General features: G+C 29.4%; 1 protein-coding gene across 2 annotated transcripts in view; it reads left to right on the top strand.

Moving 5' to 3' along the window:
• The window catches only part of LOC117169505, a 166,233-nt gene extending 146,057 nt beyond the window's left edge, over positions 1-20,176 (top strand). For both annotated transcript variants that reach the window (XM_033355914.1, XM_033355915.1), the window contains 3 exons: positions 12,591-12,730; positions 15,716-15,867; positions 19,509-20,176. In XM_033355914.1, coding sequence (XP_033211805.1) covers positions 12,591-12,730; positions 15,716-15,867; positions 19,509-19,577 — 361 coding nt within the window. In that variant the 3' untranslated portion in view covers positions 19,578-20,176. The remainder of the gene's footprint in view (positions 1-12,590; positions 12,731-15,715; positions 15,868-19,508) is intronic.

Below are 20,176 nucleotides of genomic sequence, written 5' to 3'. Positions count from 1 at the left end.
AAATGGGTTTACGAAAAAACAAAAAAATGCACATCTAGATTTTTTCGAGAGGAATGCATTGGTGCACTTGGTTTTTCGATCCGATGCATACTTTGTTTATAAAAATTGCAGAAAAATAACAAATAGCGTAATTGTTTAAAAAATTGCTTAAACAAAAAAACAAAAAATGCACATCGAGATATTTCCGAGACGAATCGAGAGGTGTTTTTACTTTTCCGATGTGACTCTTAGTTTTTTTTATATTAATTACACAACTTTGAAATCCATATCTGTGGCAAACTTCAACGTCGTTCTTCTTTGCGCAAAAGATGAAAAGAAATGTGTAAAAATAAACGTAGAACGTGTTTCTTAGTTATTTTGACAAAACCTTGCTTCCGGCATTTGTCCTTGTTTTTCTTTAGCTACGTGTTTTATCGGGTAGAGACTTCTGAGGTAAAAGACAAATAAGGAGCAATTGTCGAGAGAAAAGAAAATATTAAAATTGAGATTGAAAATAATTAGTAATTTAACAAATTGCTGGATTCCCTGTCGGATTCACAAAAACCAATCCTTGACATCATTGATTTTTTTTAAACTTTAGTTTCTTATTTTATTTATTAGAGAAAATAAATATTGCCAGGTATCTGAGTTCAGTAAGGTTAGCTTGATCTAAATGTTGAGTTGAATTTTCGACAATATAAATAATTCGATGTTAATTATTTTTTGTCTATTGATCTAAAATCAATATTTTTTTAATGTTGGTTTTTTTATTTCTGAATTATGAAAAATTGCTCTCAAGCTCCGCTTGGATCCGAACTCAGGTCTTTCAGATTTTTATAATTGTAAGATTAATTTTTCAAACTCCTAAAATTTGAATTACGACTCTCCGTAGCTTAGTGGGTATAATACCTGCAATCTGAAAGACATTGGTTCGGAACTTAGCAGAGCTTGAGGAAAATTTTTTCACAATTTAGAAATAAAAACATTGCCCGTCGCGCGTTGCGCGCGCGGCTAACAAGTTTGAGCACGCCTAGAGCGCGCGACTGTTGGTTCTCGCGTTTGTGAACTCTCTTTTGTTAAAGCTCTTTCGGCTTTAGCGAACACATTATCATCACGTATCTCGTGCTTCGCGCTACATTTTTCCCAATATGTCAAATTTTCTACATTATTGTAAATCTTTTTTCGTTGATTAATTTTGTCTCACTTTCTCTCGTAGCTTGTATCGCTGTACACAAATATAATTTCGTTATTTTCAATAATTTTTTTCAAAAATAAAACAAAAATTACTTATACTACAAAAAAGTAATTCCTGAAAAATATGTTATTCCTTTCTAGGTGCACATTTTTTTTCGATCTATCTCTTTTCGTATCCTGCTTTGTTTGACCACAAAATGGAGTTATTGCTTTTTCATTCCTTTTTTTCGATAAAAATTGGAATTTTCTATTTTTTCACCATAATTTAAAAAGTTGATTAGACAATTTTGTAGGCTCTTGAAAAAGTAACGCTTTTCTATTCTTGACTTCTTCCCATATCACGCTTTCGAAGCTTCAAATGTTCATTTTTGTTTGGTTTTGTGGATTTTGAAAATGCTATAACTTTGGTCATTTTTATTTTATAAAAAGATTAATGAAAATAACTTGTTCGTATTTTGATCTACTGTAAATATCTGTCGAAAAAATGTTTAAAAATTAAAAATTAACATAAAATAAGTAATACAATTTAACTGGTCAAAACCATAACATCAAAAAGTATTTCAACAGAACAGTTGAATTTTTAACCAAATAGTTGAATTTTCAACCTACAAAGACGAATTGTTAACCAAAACTATAATGATGAATCTGTAACAAAAATTTTAGTTTTTAATAAAGTATTTCAACTTTTAACCAAAAAATACCAATTCTCAACACAAGAAGACAACCTTTTTGTCAAACAGTTGTATTTTCAACTAGCAAATATTATTTTTCTGTCTACAAAGGCCAATTTTTAATCATTAAATCGAATTTTCAACAAAATAGTTTAATTTTCCACCTAGGAGATAAATTTGCAGCTATAAAGATGAATCTTCAACCAAAAAATGAGTTTTTAACAAAGTAGTACAACTTTTAACCAAAAAAGACCAACTTTCAACCAAATAGACTCATTTTCTAGAAAATACTTGCATTTTCAAACATAGAAAATATGAATTTTCTACCAGGAATTCGAGATTTTAACAAAATTAAAATTAACAAAGTACTTAAACTTTTAACTAAAAAATACAAATTTTTAACCAATAAGACAAATTCTCAACAAAATAGTTGAATTTTACACCAAGGAGATAAATCTGCAACTATAATAATGAATCTTCAAACAACAAAATTATTTTTGCATAAAGGAGCTAAACAAAAAAATAATAATTTTTTACCAAAAAGACGAATTTTCTAGAAAACTTTTGCATTTTCATCTAGCAAATATTAACTTTCTACTAAAAAGACGAAGTTTTATTAAAATAGTTTAATTTTCAAACAAAAAGGCAATTCTTTCAGATTTTAACCGCTAAAAAAACTATTTTAAAAAAAAATAGTTAAACCAAGAAGATAAATTTTTTACTTGACATAGAAAAATTAAATTTCAAGTAAAAAAAAAAATAATTTGTGAAAACTACAAAAAAAACAAATCGACAAAAAAATTGTTTGTTGACAAATTAATTCAAATTTTAACGAAAAAGGCCAATTTTTAACCGTGCAGTATTTATATGCGTCTTCATATTCTGAATTGTTTACTTAATTAGGAATAGTCAAAGATTAAGAGGACTTTTTTCCTCGTAACTTTTGTCGTTTTTCCACCCATTTTATTTTATTTTCAATTTCATTTTTCACGAATAAAACAAAAGGTACGCGTTCTATCAAGTAGTGATTATGAACGAAATTGTAGATCCTTTTTGGGAGAACAATTTTTGTTAATTCATCTTTTTTCGTAACCTACATAATTTGTCCACAAAATGGAATTTTTTATTTTTCATTATTTTTTGTGCAATAAAAATTTGAATTTTCGATTTTTGAAGAAAATAAAAAAGTTTGTTATGATAATCTTGTAGAGCTTTCAAAAATAAATATTTTTCTTCTCTTAAATTTTTTTTATATCGTGCGTTTTTTGACTTAAAATTTTGATTTTCAGTTGATTAAAAAAATTTTGAAAACGCTATAACTCTGATAATTTTCTTTTGTCCGAAAAAAGTCATTAAGCCAAATTGTTTGTTCTTTTTAATACTATAAATATCCGTACATTGAATTTTTAAATTCAGAAAAAAAGTGGTCTCAAATATTTTGAAAATGCGCTCACTTTTTGAATTTTCATCAAAAATGGCTGGTTCACGAACTCGTTCTTTCTTTTAGAACCTAAAAAAAGTGTGCTAATGATGGATTTGATTCGTTGATTTTTTCGAGAGTATTCGTGTTTACTGATGGACGGCCGGACGGACAGACAGACGCCATCGTAAAAATCTGATTTTCGGATTCAGGGTATCTCGAAACGTGGAGATCCGTTGAAAAACTGTAATATCAAATTTCCGGCAATTCTAATACTTTCTCAATCATAAATGATGAGAATGTAAAAACATGTATTTATGGAAAATCGAAAAAAAAAATTCAACAAATAATTTGTTGATAACAAATTTTTTTTTATATTGTCCAATATTGGAATATCTTTAACTAATGCTATTTTATGTAACTTAAGCTATTTCAAATATTTTCCTGTTATTGACGAACACCGGGGATATCAAGTAGAAAAAAGGTCATTTTTTCGTCATATTTGTTTATTTATAAAAAAATTTGAAAATTGAATTCAAAAATTACTTAGAAATCTTATTAGCTTTTTTCCAAATTTTTTTGACGAAATCCGTGAAGGTTTGTGGGCTGCACGTTATTCTGAACCAAACAAGTCATTTTTCTCCCCAATATGCGTTATTTGGCTTAAAATGTTCATTTTACTGTGTTTTTTGGAATTTTGTAGACGCTATAACTGTGGTAAATATTACTTTTATCAAAAAAAGTAATTAGGATAAATTGTTTGTCTTTTCAAATACTATAAACATATGTAGAGAAAAATTTTGAAAAGATTTTTTAGTCAAGAAAGAAAAAAAGTTCATCTAAATTGTTGAATTTCAAGCCAAAAGACGAATTTTCTGTAAAATAGTTTAATTTTTCACTTAAAAATATGAATTTTCAACAAAATAATTAATTTAAAAAAAGGGGGGGGCCGAACAGGTGCATTTTTAAGGAAAAAAGAGGAAATTTCAAAGTAATTATCAGTTGAACAAATTAATTTTTAACAAAAAAAGATCAAACTTTAAAAACAATTTTCTAAAATAAAAATGAAACAATAAAATAATTTAATTTTCAAGCAAAGAGTTAAATTTTTAACAATAAAATAAAATTTTCATCCGAATACTGGCTTTTTCAAGCAAATTTCAAAATAACTTCAAAAAAAAAATTAAACTTCAAATAAAAACAGTTGCATTTTTAACCCAAATTGTTGAATTTTCAATGAAAAATACATATAATAGTTAATATTTAATTTTTTACGTTCAAAACAACGAATTGTTAACAAAATAGTAAAATTATCAAACGAAGAGATGAATTTTCAAATACAAGAATTTTTATCGAAATCGTTGAATTATCAAGCCAAATGATGAAGTTTCTATAAAAGATTTTTCAATTAAAAAAGAACAATTTCAACAAAAAATAGAACAAATTAATTATCAGTTTAAAAAATTAATTTTAGACCAAAAACACCCAACTTAAGAAACATTTTTAATAACTTTAAAAAAATTTGTTTAATTCACATCTTTGGCAATCTGTATTTTTCTCTGGTGAACAAACAAGCAGCCAAAGTTTAAAAAAAAATTGATGGTGTAATGGTATGGTCTGAGTTATCTCGTCGTGGAATGCATTATTAACCATTTTTGTTTTAATATTAAAATTCCAATAAATAATTCCGGTTTTAAAAATATCAAACTTCTTAAAGTTAAACAAAAATATTTGGGCTTTAAAATATTTCCTATTTATCCGATTGCGTCCTGGGTGCAATAAACTTTTCTTTTTAATGGTAAATTCGTGACTTCACAGAGCACATTGCTTTGATAAAAATAGGGTAAATTCCTCGAGGCTGAAAAGCAGTAAAATGAAGTCCCGAAGTGCCCGTAAATTATAATGGAATGAACGACCAATCAGGTTACCGGAACAAATGTAACTCGTAACATGAGGATTAATGTTTTTCAGGAAGTGCAATAACGTCTTTACCCCTTTTTAAATGATCTACTTTGTCAGCGTGTCCTATTTCATTATTTTCTTCCACCATAGTTCAATCCTTTTCATATCGTAAATAAGCTTTTTTCTACAGTGGCATCAACAATATTATTTTTTCCCGTCCTCTTTCATTAATATGAAATCCTTTCAAGAAGAATCAGTTTTATTTTCCCCACCTTCATTTTCCTCCCTCGGAAACTCAAGAGGAAAATAGTATATTATAGGGTTGGATAGTCTAGAATTTAATAGAGCTCTGGCAAGAGAAAATTCAGGAATATTAAACATGATGCTTGAATTCATTTTCAAGGTCTATGAATATTTATCAAAATGAACAACAAAACTTCTTGTATGATGTTCATTTACATTTCAGAGAAATTGCAATATTCAGGGTTTACAGTAGTTCAGTAGTTCAATCGTGAGGAAAATAAATTATTTTTTCTTTAAGAAATAGAGCTTTTTTTCTTGTAAAAATGAAAATATAATTTACAAAAATTAGTATAATTAGGCGCCACACACTTATAGAAAAGGGTTTAACAGTTGCTGTTTTTTAAGGTTTTTCTTAAGGTTTTTAGGGTTAAAGTTTCTTAGCTTATTAAGAAGTTAATTAGGTGGCTCAAAATTTCCCTACATTCCCCTCCTCTCCCTTCCATCACATAACTCTTTGTCCCTCATACCGAACTTCTTCCACCACTTCCTCCTCTGCAATCTTCCCCACCTGACATACCCTTTCCACTACTTCCCTTCTCCTCCCCACACTCACCCTCATTCCTAATAATTTCCCCCACTTCCCATCACTCACACTCACTTCCCCTAGTTCCACTCCCCAATTGCTTCCTAATTCTCCTACTCCCTCTACTATAATTACTATATAATAATTTACTACTATAAACTATAATAAACTACTATAATTTTCTCCACTTTCCGTCCTCTAATATCTCCTCATACTCACCTAGTCTCCACAGTTGACACGCCCCTTTCACTGCTTGCCATCCCCGGTCATTCCTTTTCCTCACGTACTCACTCTCCTTCCTAATAATTTCCCCTATTTCCTCTCGCTTCCGCTACTTCCACTCCCAAATTTATTCTTATTCTCTAAATCCCTCTCCTCTAATGTCTTGGCATTTTTCCTACTTTCCGTTTCCTAATATATCCTAATCTTCTCGCTTCCTCAGCTGAAAGACCCCTTTCACTAATTCCCTTTCCATACCCTACTATCCCTCATTCCTAATAATTTCTCCTATTTCCTCTCACGTATATTGACTTCCCCCAATTTCACTCCCAGATTGCTCATTACTTACTTTACTCCCCCTCCCATTATTTCTCCTTATTTTCCATATTTGGCGTCCCGTAACATAGCCTACTCTCCTCGCTTCCTCGCCTGACAAACCCCTTTGAAAATTTGCCTTCCCTAGTCTTCCCTTACCCTCCCTCACTCACCCTCATTCCGAATAATTTCTCCTACTTCCCCTCACTCGCACTTGCTTCCCCTAGTTCCACTCCCTCCTTTCCCTCCCTTTATTTCCCATTGTTTCCCCTACTTTCCCATCACGCATTTCCTGTCACTTTCCAGCTGCCCCTCAAATAATTTCCCCCCACCTTTCCTGCCTTGGAGAAAAGTACGAAGAACGGATGGAAACGAACAAGGTTTTCTTCTGGGACTGCCAAATCCTAAAAATATTGAATGCAACCATTTTATTTGCCCTACTTTACCTTCTCTCATTTCCCCTTAACTTCCGCTAACTTCCTCTCCCTACATTCTCCTTCTCTTTTCCTAATTCACCTTCCCTCACTTTCCCTACTTGACCTACTCCACCCCTCATTTCCTCTGATATCTGCTACAACCCCCCTCAATCTCTCTTATTTCCACTTCCCTCATTTTTCATCACTTTTTCCCCCTCATTTTTCTTCAATCGACTACTTCCATCTGCGGCTACGAAACCCTACAAATTAATAAATTGCAACCATTTTATAAGAAGCTACAGACTTTATTAAATTAGAAAACGAAGAAGCGTGGGAAGTGCGGATTTTCTTTTTGTCTTTCACAATTTTAAAATATAAATACAAATTTATTATTAATAAATAACAAAAATTTGTATTTCATAGTATTTTTATCTAAAATAATATCAAATGAAAGTCAGGAGCCAATTTTTAATATTTAATAAAACTGATATCTTAAATTCAAGCTTGATGTATAATAATTTAATATCGACAATAAAAACTTGCAGTTTTGTTCAAAAATATCAATTTCCAAGAAAAAGTACTAACATAATATAACAACAAATTATTTAGTATTGTAAGTTATTTTTTAGCGCGTGCATAACTTAAAAGTGTTAAACAGTTTATTTTCTGTGAATCCAATTATTATTTAATGAAATTATTGATTTCTGGTATGAAATGGCAACAAAATCAACAATAAAAATTGTACAAAAATCGTGACGTTATTGACTCCGAATGGCAATCTGAAGAATCAGAATAATCTAAAATCTACCATTTCTTAATTAAAAATACTAATTTTCGATGAAAACCACTAATATAACACAACAAAAAATTATTTAAATCGTAAATCTTCTTCAAAATTTAATCAATTTTGTTTTAAATAATCATTTTCTGGTTAAACCCTCTAACATGCCCTATTAATTTGCACATATTTTTAAATTTTAAATATAAGGCATTTTTAATAACAATAGCAGTTTTAGACGAAAAACACTAACACAACATAACAACAAATTCTCTAAGATTGTCATCCCTCTTTTAAAAACACAAGCATAACCTAAAATTTAAAAAATTCACCATAACCTTAAATGGTTTAAAAAATTGCAAATTTTGTTTGGGCTCTATGTCGATATTCCGTGTGAAACCTCTAGCTCAACGTACAACTGTATAAAAAATGTTTATCTTTCTTTAAAATGTAATGGTTTTTAACAAAAATATGTCTGTTCGATTTAAAAGCTTGTATTTAATCTAAAATAGTAATATAGCGAATAATAATAATAATAATAATAATAATTCAATGAATTAATCCACTTCTGATGTATATTTACAAAACATAACCATTTTAAACATAACCTAAGATTGTTGCAGTTTGAGAACCCTGATGAAGACTTTTGTTTAAATTGCCAATTTCCGACAAAAGGCGTTAAAATAATCAAACAATTTTAAAAGATTTTAAATCCTTTTCACATCATAATTATTTTTCTTAGAAAATACAAATTTTTGATGCAGAACAATAACGTAACCTAAAATATTCGACAAGTTATGAGTATTTTTTTAAATCTAATGATTTTTAAATAAAAGTTTCAATTTCTGACAAAAAAACATTAGCATAATCCAAAATTGTTAATTCTTGTGAATTTCCTTATAATAATTATTATTATTAAAAAATACCAATTTCTGGTGAAACACTCCAATACAACCCAAATTTGTTGAAAAGTGGTAAAATATTCCTTGAAATCTTATCATTTTTTATTAGAAACACCATTTAGTTTTTAGTGCAAAACGCTAACGCAATCTTAAATTTTTAAGAAATTATGAGCCTGTGAATATAATTTTTTTTTTAAAGTTAATTTCTTGCAAAAAACTGTACAAACCCGAAAAGCGTAAATTGCTGAACAGTTTTGAAATTTTCAAATTGATAAATTCATTTTTAGTTGCGTAAATTGCTGAACAGTTTTGAAATTTTCAAATTGATAAATTCATGATTAAAAGCACCCATTTCCGGTAAAAAAAAAACTAAAAAATATACTAATTTCTATCAAGAAGCATTAACACTATACTTGTATCAGGTTTTATATAAATAATTATACGATTTGAAAGTTTTAATTTAACTGCCCAAAAGAATTAAAAAACACAAATGTTTTTTTTAGTTCGAAAATGGTTTTCTATCATTTTTCTTAAATTTAATTTTCAAAATTTCAAGTTTAAGATATTGAAAACAACTTCAATACATTAAAATCTAATCCAAGTGTTCAACAACAATGATTGCGAGATTTTCAAGACGTATTATTACACCACCATTTTTAGAAAGGAAAATAAAAACAAATTTTATTCATGAAAAAAAACGGACCAACATTCTCAAAAATGAGGATTTTAGGGGATTTTGAGAAAAAAGGAAGGGAAAGAAAAGTAGGGATTTCACTGTATCGAAACAAAGAATATAAAATTGATGCTGGTCTCCAATTCCCAATTCAAATATGTTTTCACTCGAATGGTTACTTTATAGGGCTGAAATATTCAGAAAGGGATTTACATAATCTCAATTCGGAAAAAAACCTCAATTTTAACCTCGGATTTCGTGCTTATTTTATATGTATGTGACGATCAAGTGGTCGTCCTGATTTGCATGATTGAGCATTCCCAATTTTAATGTTAGAATATCAAAATAGAACCCTTTTTAGGCAAGAAAGAATGAAAAAAATAATTTAAGCAGTTTGTTCTATCTCCCTGCCATATGTCGCAATCAGTGGGAACCCGCAATCTTCTCTAATTGTCGGGACAAATTTGTCGGCGACAGGAGAAAGGATATACGTGAGCTTCCGTTAATTTTGCACCGAAGGGAAGCCAAGATTACGTCTTGATCAAACTAATATTTCTCTTTTCTCGATAATTAAACAAAAAAGAGTATATTTCTTATTACAATTTGTTTTCTTTACACTCTAATTGATTAAAAACCGTTATTAGACTTAAAGATAAATGAAGGTATGGTGTGAGGTATGGTGCGGTCAAGGAGACCGCAGGGCCATACTATTTTGTCACTTTGGGCTCAAACGAGGGATAATCTGGACGTACCATTTTTCTTAGACGGCCGTGTTCCCTACTCTATGGTACCCGCATCAAAATCAAGGTTTTAGCTGATATAAAAAGCCATCCTATCAGTTTTATGTGAGCTAAAACATTCTTGAATCTGGACAAATTTTTGTTTTGTCTTCTTCAAAGTAAAGTTGATGGGAGGTTGGCCCTTGGCAATTAAATATCGAAATTTGGAAACATGATTTGTGAAGAATGTATTCTTATAGAAAATTAATTGGCGCATTTTTTTCCTATAGAAAAAAAGTTGTATCTATTATAATTTTCGAGATAACCATGATAAACATATTTTTTTCTGAAGTCGATTTGTAATTAATTTTTAGTCTCTCGCTCGTCGTCACATCTACAGTTTTTGGAATTTTTTACGAAATTTGGAGACAATACACTCTAAAGTATTCTTAGAATGATGATATGAGCAAAAATTTCATATAACAATTTTATTTTTCACAAAATAAAATATTGTTTTCTAGGCCATTGCGAATTCAATTGTTTATAATTTTCGAGCGCTCCGTTTATCGAGCGAATTTTGAGAAAATATAAACTTCCTGTACAGAAGTTATTCAGAAAACTATAAGGAAGTTTTCTGTGAAAACCTTTTTTCAAAAAACTGAATAGGTAAATAATTACGAATGCAAAACTTGGAGCGCGCGACTCGTAACAATCCAACTTTATTAGACGGACGGAACCACTCTCAGTAACTACATTTGAGTCTGCTTGTATGCCTATCGCCTACACGAGTTCAGTTCGCGCGCTCCAAATTTAGCATTCGCAGTTTTTTACCTATTCAGTTTTTTGAAAAAAGGTTTAAACATAGAACTTTCTTATAGTTTTCTGAAAATCTTCTCCACAGGAAGTTTTCATTTGCTTAAACTTCGCTCGATAAACGAAGCGATAGAAGATTATGAGGAATTAAATTTGCAGTGGCCTAGAAAACAATTTTTGATTTTGTTATAAATAATAATATAATTTTTTCACTCACATCATCATTCTAAGGATACTTTGGAGAGTTTTGTCTCAAAATTTAATCAAAAAATAATAAAAACTTTAGATGTAACGACGAGCAAGAGACTCAAAATTAATTACAAATCGACTTAAGAAAAAAACATTATTATCGTGGTTATCTAGAAAACTATAATAGAAGCAACTTTTTTGCTAAAGGATAAAATATGCGCCCTCTAATTTCCTATAAGAGTGCATTCCACAAAAATCAAATTTCTATTTTCAAGGGATTCTCAGCGATACGACAGATTAGGATTTTTAAGGAATTCCGAGGGATTTCGAGAGATATAAAAAACTTCAAGGGATTTCAAAGAATTTTGTAGGATTTGATAATATTTCAATGTATTTCTAGTGAGCTTTAGAAAATAAGTATAATTAAATGAAATTTCAAATAATATTAGCAATTCTGCAGGTTCCAAGGTATTTTAACAGATTTCAAAGGATTTCCAGTGATATAACAAATGTCAAGGAATTGCAAAGAATTTTGTAGGATTAGCAAAGATTTCAAGGGATTTATATTGCACTTTCGAAAATGAATGCAATACAATTAAATCTCAAGATAATTTAAGGTATTTCGAGAAATTTCACAAGATTTAGGAACTTTATTAAATCTCCAAGGATTGAGAGGGATTTCAAAGATTACTTTGAACGTAAACGCTATTTTTGGAGAACTTTAATGAATAAGTTTTATTCTAATTATATTCAGGGGATTGGAAATGATTGAAATATTTTTTAATGGATTTCTGAATCTGGCTTCAGGATGCTTCCGTTGTAGCATGCTTAGTATCCAGCTTACTAACTGGTCTGGCACGCCACACCTTGAAGCTTTTTGAACAATGACTTCTGGAGGAGTATTGCTGAAGGCACCCTCTAGGTCCGAAAAGGTACCCACAGCCAACAGTACCATTTGTGCATATTCGCTATTTTTGTATAATTTTATACATTAATTTCAGAACACTTATAATCTCATATATAAAATTATACGAAAATTGTGATTCTGCACAGATAAAGCTGTCGGCGGGGGGCACCTTCTTGGACCTAGAGGGTGCCTTCAGCAATACCCCTCCAGAAGTCATCTGTCGAGAATATTCCAGGAGTTATCGCTCTATTAAGTTTTTCTATAATTATGATTTTCGATAATGAACTTCCAATAATCCATGGAACCTTTTACAGTATCGTGCATTATTTTTCATTTGCAATCTTCGTAGTCATTTCCCTATTTTTTCTCGATATTCCGGTCAGATTTTCTGCAAAAAATTCAAAAACTTTTTGACGTGAAGGAATCAATTCCAAAGAGGCTCTGATCATTTTTAGGTAGACAAAGACAGGAGAATTTCTAATTTATATCTAACCAGGTTTTCTAAATTCTACATAAAATTCCCTGAATTTTCTTGATTATTCAAGAGATTTAGCAAACTCTACATTGTAAGAAAAGTAAAAAATGAGATTAAATGAAACGTGAGACGATTAGAAAATATATCAATTGGCATTCTACGTTTGTAAACCGAAAGTGAACTTTGTTCCAGAAACGACGAGTCTCTTTGTTGGAACTGCTGGTCGAGCGTTCTAATGATAACGAGGGGTTGGCGAAGGTCTTTGTTTTACCTCCCCGTGTCCTGCATTTTGGCCTGGAAACCATACAGACTTTGGCTCTCCTTTGTTGCCGGTAAGTATCATCTCGAGTCGAAATTATCAAAAATATAGGAAAACGAGAAACTTTTTTTCTATCTTTTCTCTCATCTTTTGAATCTTTTGTATCTTTTGCAACTTGAACCAAAGTTTAAGATTGAGAAAAAAGGCATCCTTCTCAGAGATGAAACAATTAATTAATTTTTATATGAAAATCAATCACATCCACATACTTTAAACTTCGCTTCCCCTTCCTTGTAAAACTTTTTCCTCATCTACCCTTCTCTCTTCCGTCCTCATTTTACCTCACTTTCCCAAGTTTCGCTCCGTTCACTTCGCACTACTTCCCTTGCCATTATTTCGCCTCACTTCCCCTAATCCCGGATGTTTTTTTCTCAATTTACTTACTTTCCCTTTCCTTATTTCTCTTACTTACCTACCTTCATTTCACGTCACTTCCCCTCCCCTCATTTCCTCTACTTTTTTACTTATTTCCCCTATTTCCCCTCCACTAATTTCCCCTCATTTCCCAATAATTCCCGTACTTTCGCTCCCATCTCTCCCCCTAACCCCTCCTTTCTCCTAACTGACCTCTGATAATTTCCCCTGACTTCCCTAATTGGCATCGCCTAATTTTCCCTCACTTCCCCTAATTTCCCCCTTTGCCTCCCATCACTTCCAATACTTTTACTACTTTACAAAACCTCATTTCCCGTACTCCACACCCCATTTCCCGTTCTACGAAAATAGGGGAATAAATGCCTTTAAATCAAATTATTGTAGATAATATTTTGTATTAAATAAGAAACGTGCATAATTTCTGAGATTTCAATTTGAAAAATATTAGATTTTCAACATAATATTTGAAACCTAAAAATATGAATATTAAAAAAAATTTTATTTCAAACCAAAATAAAAAGAACTTTTTATACTAATTCGTTTCATTATCAACAACAACAAACTAATCAAAGAGATAAATCTTAAATTTGAAAAAGAAAATTTTGACATGGTAGCACCATTTTTAATCAAACAGTTGATTTTTTAACCAAGAATATGAATTCTCAACAAAAAAAGATTTTAATTTTTAATGCAAAACACTTGAGTTGTATCTAAAACAATTAACTTTCAATTAAATACTTGAGTCTTCAACCAAATAAGATTTTAATTTAAATCTAAAAAAGGTTAAATTCAATCAAGACTGATGAAATTTTCATCAATTCAATCAGTGGAATTTCCAATTAAAAAATTCTTTAACCATAAAAAACAAATTAAAAAAATAGTCACGCCTTTCATCCAATTTCATTTTCAAAAATAAAACATTGATTTTTAACGAAGTAGCACCACTTTTAACCAAAAGAGATGAATATAAAAAAATATATGTAATAGTCGACTTTTCAATAAAAATAAATTAACTTTCATGCAAAAAACGATGACCAATTTTACCGAGAAACTTAATATTTAATAAAATACGCAAAATAGTGTTGAAAATTCATAATTTTGGGTTGAAAATTTAACTGCTTTATAGAAAATTTGACCTTTGGCTTGAATATTAAACAATTTGCTTAAAATTTAGTTTTTTCTTTACTGAAAAATAGTTTTCAGTTGAAATTTGAACTAATTTGTCGAAAATGCGTCTGTCTGGTTTCAAAATAAACATATTCTGTTGAAGTTTTTTATCGAAATGAACTTTTTTTGTTGGAAATTAAACTTTTTTGTTAACAATTAAATTTTTGTGTTGAAAATTCAACAATTTAGTTTAACTGTTTAACTCTTTTATCTTTCTTGACGGAAACAACTTTTTAAGGAGCAAAATCAACTATTATGTTAAAAAGTCTCTTTTAATGAACTCAATTGTTAATGTTAATTTTAATAAATCTAACTGAATCAGTTTAAATGATAAAAAATGTAACTCTTTTGTCGAAAATTCGACCTTTGGCTTGAATACTGAACAATTTGCTTAAAATTTATTTTTTTCTTCACTAAAAAATGGGTTTGAGTTGAAATTTCAACGAATTTGTCGAATATCCTTCTTTCTGATTTCGAAATAAACCTGTTTCTTTTTAAATTAACCTTTTTTTTAAGACCTCAATTTTTTTAAATTGAAAATTCAACAATTTGGTTCAACTCTTTTATTTTTCTTAACGGAAACATCTTTTTAAGTAACGAAATCAACTATTATGTTCAAAAGTCGTCTCTTTTATTGAACTCAATTCTTAATGTTAATTTTAATGAATTTAACTGATAATAAATTCAACTGTTGTGTTAAACAATTAATCTTATTGGTTTAAAATTCAGCTTTTTGGTTAAAAATTGATCTACTTAGTTGAAAATGCAAAATTTTTATTGAAATATTAGGGCTTCAAAGCTTTTTAATATGAATTTATAGTAATATTGCTACCTATATTAATTTTATATACAAAAATTGATTCCCCTATTTTCTTAAAAAATCTCCTCATTTTCCTTTATTTTAAAGCATTTTTGCCTCTGAATATAGGTATCATCAAAAGGAATTTATTTCAAAGCGTCTCGTTTTCTGATGTGTTATATTTCTCCTTATTTTTCTCAAAAAATGAATCGGAACTTTGCAACAACAAAAACAGGGAAAATCGGAGAGTTTCCTAACTTCAGGCAAAAAAGGGGATAAGAGAAAAAAAGGGGGAAAAAATAAATTATGGAAGGTAAAATATAGATTAGGAGTGAAGAAGTAATTGAAATAAGGGGAAAGTAGAGGAAATTAGGAGAAATAAGGGAAAAAGAAGTAGAGTGGAAAAAAGGACAAAAGAATTGAGTATAGGGGAAAAAGGGGGAGAGAAAGTATTGGAAGTGATCATAAATGATAGAAGGAGCAGTGAGGAAAATGAGGGGGAAGGGGAGTCGGGGAAGTGATGGCAAATGAGAGGAGGGAGATAAGGGGAAATTTTGTAGGGGAAGTAGAGGAAATAGGAGGGGGGCAGGCTACGAAAGTCTTTTTTGTAGGCTCGCGACGCCTACTTTCACTATTTTTTTGGTTCCTTTTTTACAGCTGGACTTTTGGCAATTTTAGCCCTAGCTCACATTGCATCTAGCGCACTTGATCGTCGTAGTTTTTGTCAGATGAATGGAGGTGTTGATCAAATCGGAGAAAGTCTTCTGCACACAAGACCAGATTGCTACGATCACTTTGAAGAAGTTTTAGTAAGCCTTTTTTACCATTATGTTTATTGTTTTTTTTTTGTTAAATTTGAGAAATTGTGTCTATACTACATTTTATTGATAAATTTTATTTTAAATGTTATAAATAGTGTCGATTACTGGTCTAATATTTGGAGAAACGAGAAAAAATATACCTCAGTCCGGAACGCTTATCTCATAGATAGTGCCGTTCCTGGTTCAAATCCGGACTGAGGCAGATTTTTTCTCGTTTCTCCAGATATTAGGCTAGTTATCGTCTCTATTTAAGATTTACCATAAAACATGATTTTATACTAAAAAAAAAGCCAAAACTCTATTTCTTGCTGTATATTTTTAGTCTTCCCTATTTTTCTTTTAACACAACTTTTAACTTTTTTATTTCAAATCATTTAATTTTTACCAATTCATTTAGAATTATTATGCATTCTTCAAATTTTCTAATGAAATATGTAAAAAAATTTAATTACATTTTTTTAAATCTTAATTTAAAAAATGGACAACTTTAAGATATTACATTGAAAATTTTAAAAATTAAGTAATACCTACCAATAATACGATACATGATATATGATTTCAAATGTAATAAAAAGAAACTTAACTCGTATTATTTCTGAATAAAAGCGTTTAGGATTGGATAATTTGTAATTTAAAATTTTTTAAAAAGCACAAAATTGGAAAAAACATCAAATTGAGAAACGGACAATTCCATTAGAAAGAAGTTTAAATTGTATAATATTCATTCGAAGCGTTCAAAGTAGAATCTTTTTATTTTGGATCGAAGAATTTCGAAATTCAATTACTTCCGATACAAATTCCAAAAATAGTACAATTTCGGAAAGTTAAAAAATGAATCATTTCATATTCAAATTTTTTAGGAATTCTGCACATTAATATGATTATTTGACGTTAAATAGGATTTTTTATTTGATTTGAATCTCATTTAAATTACTTTATTTTCAAATTTTTACAATTTTACCTTCTGAAATTAACAGGAATTGAGATTATATTATTTCTAATTAAAAGCGTTCAAGATTGAATAGTTTGAAACTGAATAGTTTGAATACAAAGCGATGAAAATTTGAAATTCAAAACTAAATTGAATGATTCAGAGTTAAAACTTTTGGAATGCTAGTATTTGAAATTCTTATTAGATTTATAGTATAATTAACATGATTTAACATAATTTAATATTAAAATTAATGAGCCAATTTTTTATAAAATCAAAAAATAAATTCAGTATCATTATTATCGTTTAAAATGGAAATTTTTAAAATTATAAATCTTTAAAAATAAATTATTCTGAATAAACGTTTTTTTCACTAGATGGTTAATCTTCCTGCTTCAAAATAATTTATTTTGTTGAAAATTTCTGTTTTTTAGTAAAGAAATAATTTTTCAAATTAAAAATGCTATTATTTTATTTTTCCTTAAAAATTAATTTTTTAGATGAAAATTTAACTTTTGTCTGTAAATTAATCTTTTTTAATTAAAATTATAACGGATGAGAAATCCATGTATTTTGGTCAAAATTCATATTTTTTGGTAGAAAATTAATCTCCTCGGTTGCAAATATATTTTTTTAAATTGAAAATACAATAATTTCCTTAAAAATTAATCTACTTTGTATAGAAAATTCAATAATTTTGTGAAAAGGTCATTTTTTGGTTAAAAATTGAATTGTCCGTGAGGCACGTCCACACTTGAAAGTAGTAAATCTGCCATGAAAAAAATTGGCTGTGGGGGAAAAAATGATCGAAGCTCTTTTATTTCATAAATCCTTTATTTCCCTCGCCTTGCGGGGGTTTGAAAAAACTCAAAAAGTAATAAATCATTTTAACAAATTAGCTATTTTGTAGATCTAATTCAATTAAAAAGGTTTTTTTTTGACACATGCATGATTTCAACCCTTTTCGACACCTATGAAGCGGGACTAAGACTCTACTTTTTACCCCTTAGGGTGTAAAAAGTCCTTTTTACTCCCTAGGGATTGAAAAGTAGCATCAGGTGTGAATAATGAAAATTTTACATCTATGAGCTCGCATTTCAAGATAATCAGCCCTTTTGCCCTAAAAACGGTACAAAAATTTTGCTTGCAGATAATAGAATTTTGCGGTAATTTATGAAAAGTTACCATATATAATTATTATCGTTTGATTAAATAAAATTAAATAAAAATTATTAGATAATCAAGTTACCGTAAATTTCCGAAAATTACTAAAAATTTCATAAGCTTTCGGAAATTTATAAAAATGTTTAAAACTGAAATTTTGACAATATAGGTAAGTTACCATGAATTACTAAAAATTTCATAAATTTCCGGAAATTTATAAAAATGTTTAAAATTAAATTTTTGGTGGTTTATGGTAATTTGCCATATTTACCTGTAAAATTACCATAAATGACCGAAAATTTTCATAAATTTCTGGGAATCAAGCTATTTTTAAATTGAACTTTGGACAATTTATGGTACTTTACCATAAATTACTTTTAAAATTCCCGTAAATCATGCTTCCTTTATTCGAAATTTAATATGGGCTAAATTCATGACTGCATTTCCAAAAATGTCAGAAATTATACATTTCTTATAAAAAATATCGTATGCGCCAAGGGGGCCGAGGTAAAGTCCAAGGGCGCCTATTTCCTGCTCTACAATTTTTTAATTACCGCGATGGAAAAAAAATTCCCGTTGAAAAAGAGCAAAAACTGATTTTTTGAAACTTTAGCGCCCTCTATTTTGTACATTTTAAAATAAATACTAAAATTAATGAGATATTATTTGTAAATGAATCTACTATATCATCAGAGATGGTACCTTACCTACAGTAGATCAACCCTCCAAACCATGAAGGCAGAAAATCTACACAATATCGATCAATTTAAGAATCTTTGATAACAGAAAATGTTTAACTTCTTGATCAGACTATATGGAAAATAATATTTTCAAATTAAAATTATTTCTTGAAAAAAAGATCCTACTCCTTCACTCCATTGGGAGTCGAACCGCAAAACTTTTGATTTTATTTCCTTGAATTAAGAGTTGTTATTCTGATCCCTCTAATAGCTTAATTGGAAAAGCACCTGACCGGAAATCAGAAGTTTCGTGGTTCGATTCCCAATGGAGTGAAGAAGGAGTAGGATCTTTTTCTCAAGAAATATTTTTAATTTAAATTTAAAAATATTATTTTCCATTTAGTCTGATTAAGAAGTTAAGCATTTTCTGTCATTGAAGATTCTTAACTTGATCGATATTATGTAGACTTTCTGCCTTCATGGTTTGGAGGGGTGATCTACTGTCGGTAAGGTACCATCTCTGATGATATAGCAGATTCATTTAAAAATGATCACTTGTACTATTAAAACCTAACTAAAAATTAGCTTTATTTTCTTAAATTAGGATTTCTTATTCTGATCCCTCTAATAGCTTAATTGGAAAAGCACCTGACCGGAAATCAGAAGTTTTGTGGTTCGATTCCCAATGGAGTGAAGAAGGAGTAGGATCTTTTTTTCAAGAAATAATTTTAATGAGACATTACACAATTAAAGTTTAGTTTCTGAATAAACTTCCAATTCTTCCGGAAATATTTTATTTTTATTTTTGAATTGAAAAAATATTTTAAGATTGATAAAATTTGTATTTTCAACAGGTGACAGAAGTTTTGGATGATGGTTCGGGCGCCCAAGGACGTTACGTCGACAGCGATGGGGAAATATGACACGAAAGACTGTCTTCGTGGGCCAGTGATACCGACGAAGACAGTGAACCAGAAAAAAGGATTTGTCAAATCGCCACTTTGTCCTAGTCCCAAAAAAAAAGGAAAAATTGACTTTTTAAAAACCCAGTTCCTAGAACTAGTTTTACCCTTTTTTATCCCATATGAAACAAAATTTCGACTTTTTTTATCCCATGTACCAAAAAATTTTCGACTCTTGTACAAAACAGAAATCTATATGTAATTAAAGCTTCGCTCTAAAATGTTTAATTTCAAAAGGCCATTAATTCAATTCTTAAATAAGCCTTTAATAATCATTTATTTAAGTGAATTGGAATGACTAAAATTAAAATCTTAAAATTGAATATTTTTCTAGAACTCCAACTCACTTTTAGAAAAAAGTTGTGTTTGTAACCTTTAAAAATGTTCGATTTAACTGAACTTTATTGTTATGCAATTTTATAAAGAAATTAAAGTTCTGAAAATGCAATACAGGGTGGCCGCCAAATTTCATTTTCAAAATTTCCTCACTTTTCCCTGAGTAATTTGTTTATTTTTCGTAATTATTGTTATTTTAAAAAATTATAATTTTGCAACATTCT

Source organism: Belonocnema kinseyi, chromosome 3, assembly GCF_010883055.1.
Source record: "Belonocnema kinseyi isolate 2016_QV_RU_SX_M_011 chromosome 3, B_treatae_v1, whole genome shotgun sequence".
NCBI lineage: Eukaryota > Metazoa > Arthropoda > Insecta > Hymenoptera > Cynipidae > Belonocnema > Belonocnema kinseyi.
Note: the sequence above shows the minus strand (reverse complement) of the source record. Positions and strands in the feature narration are given on the sequence as shown.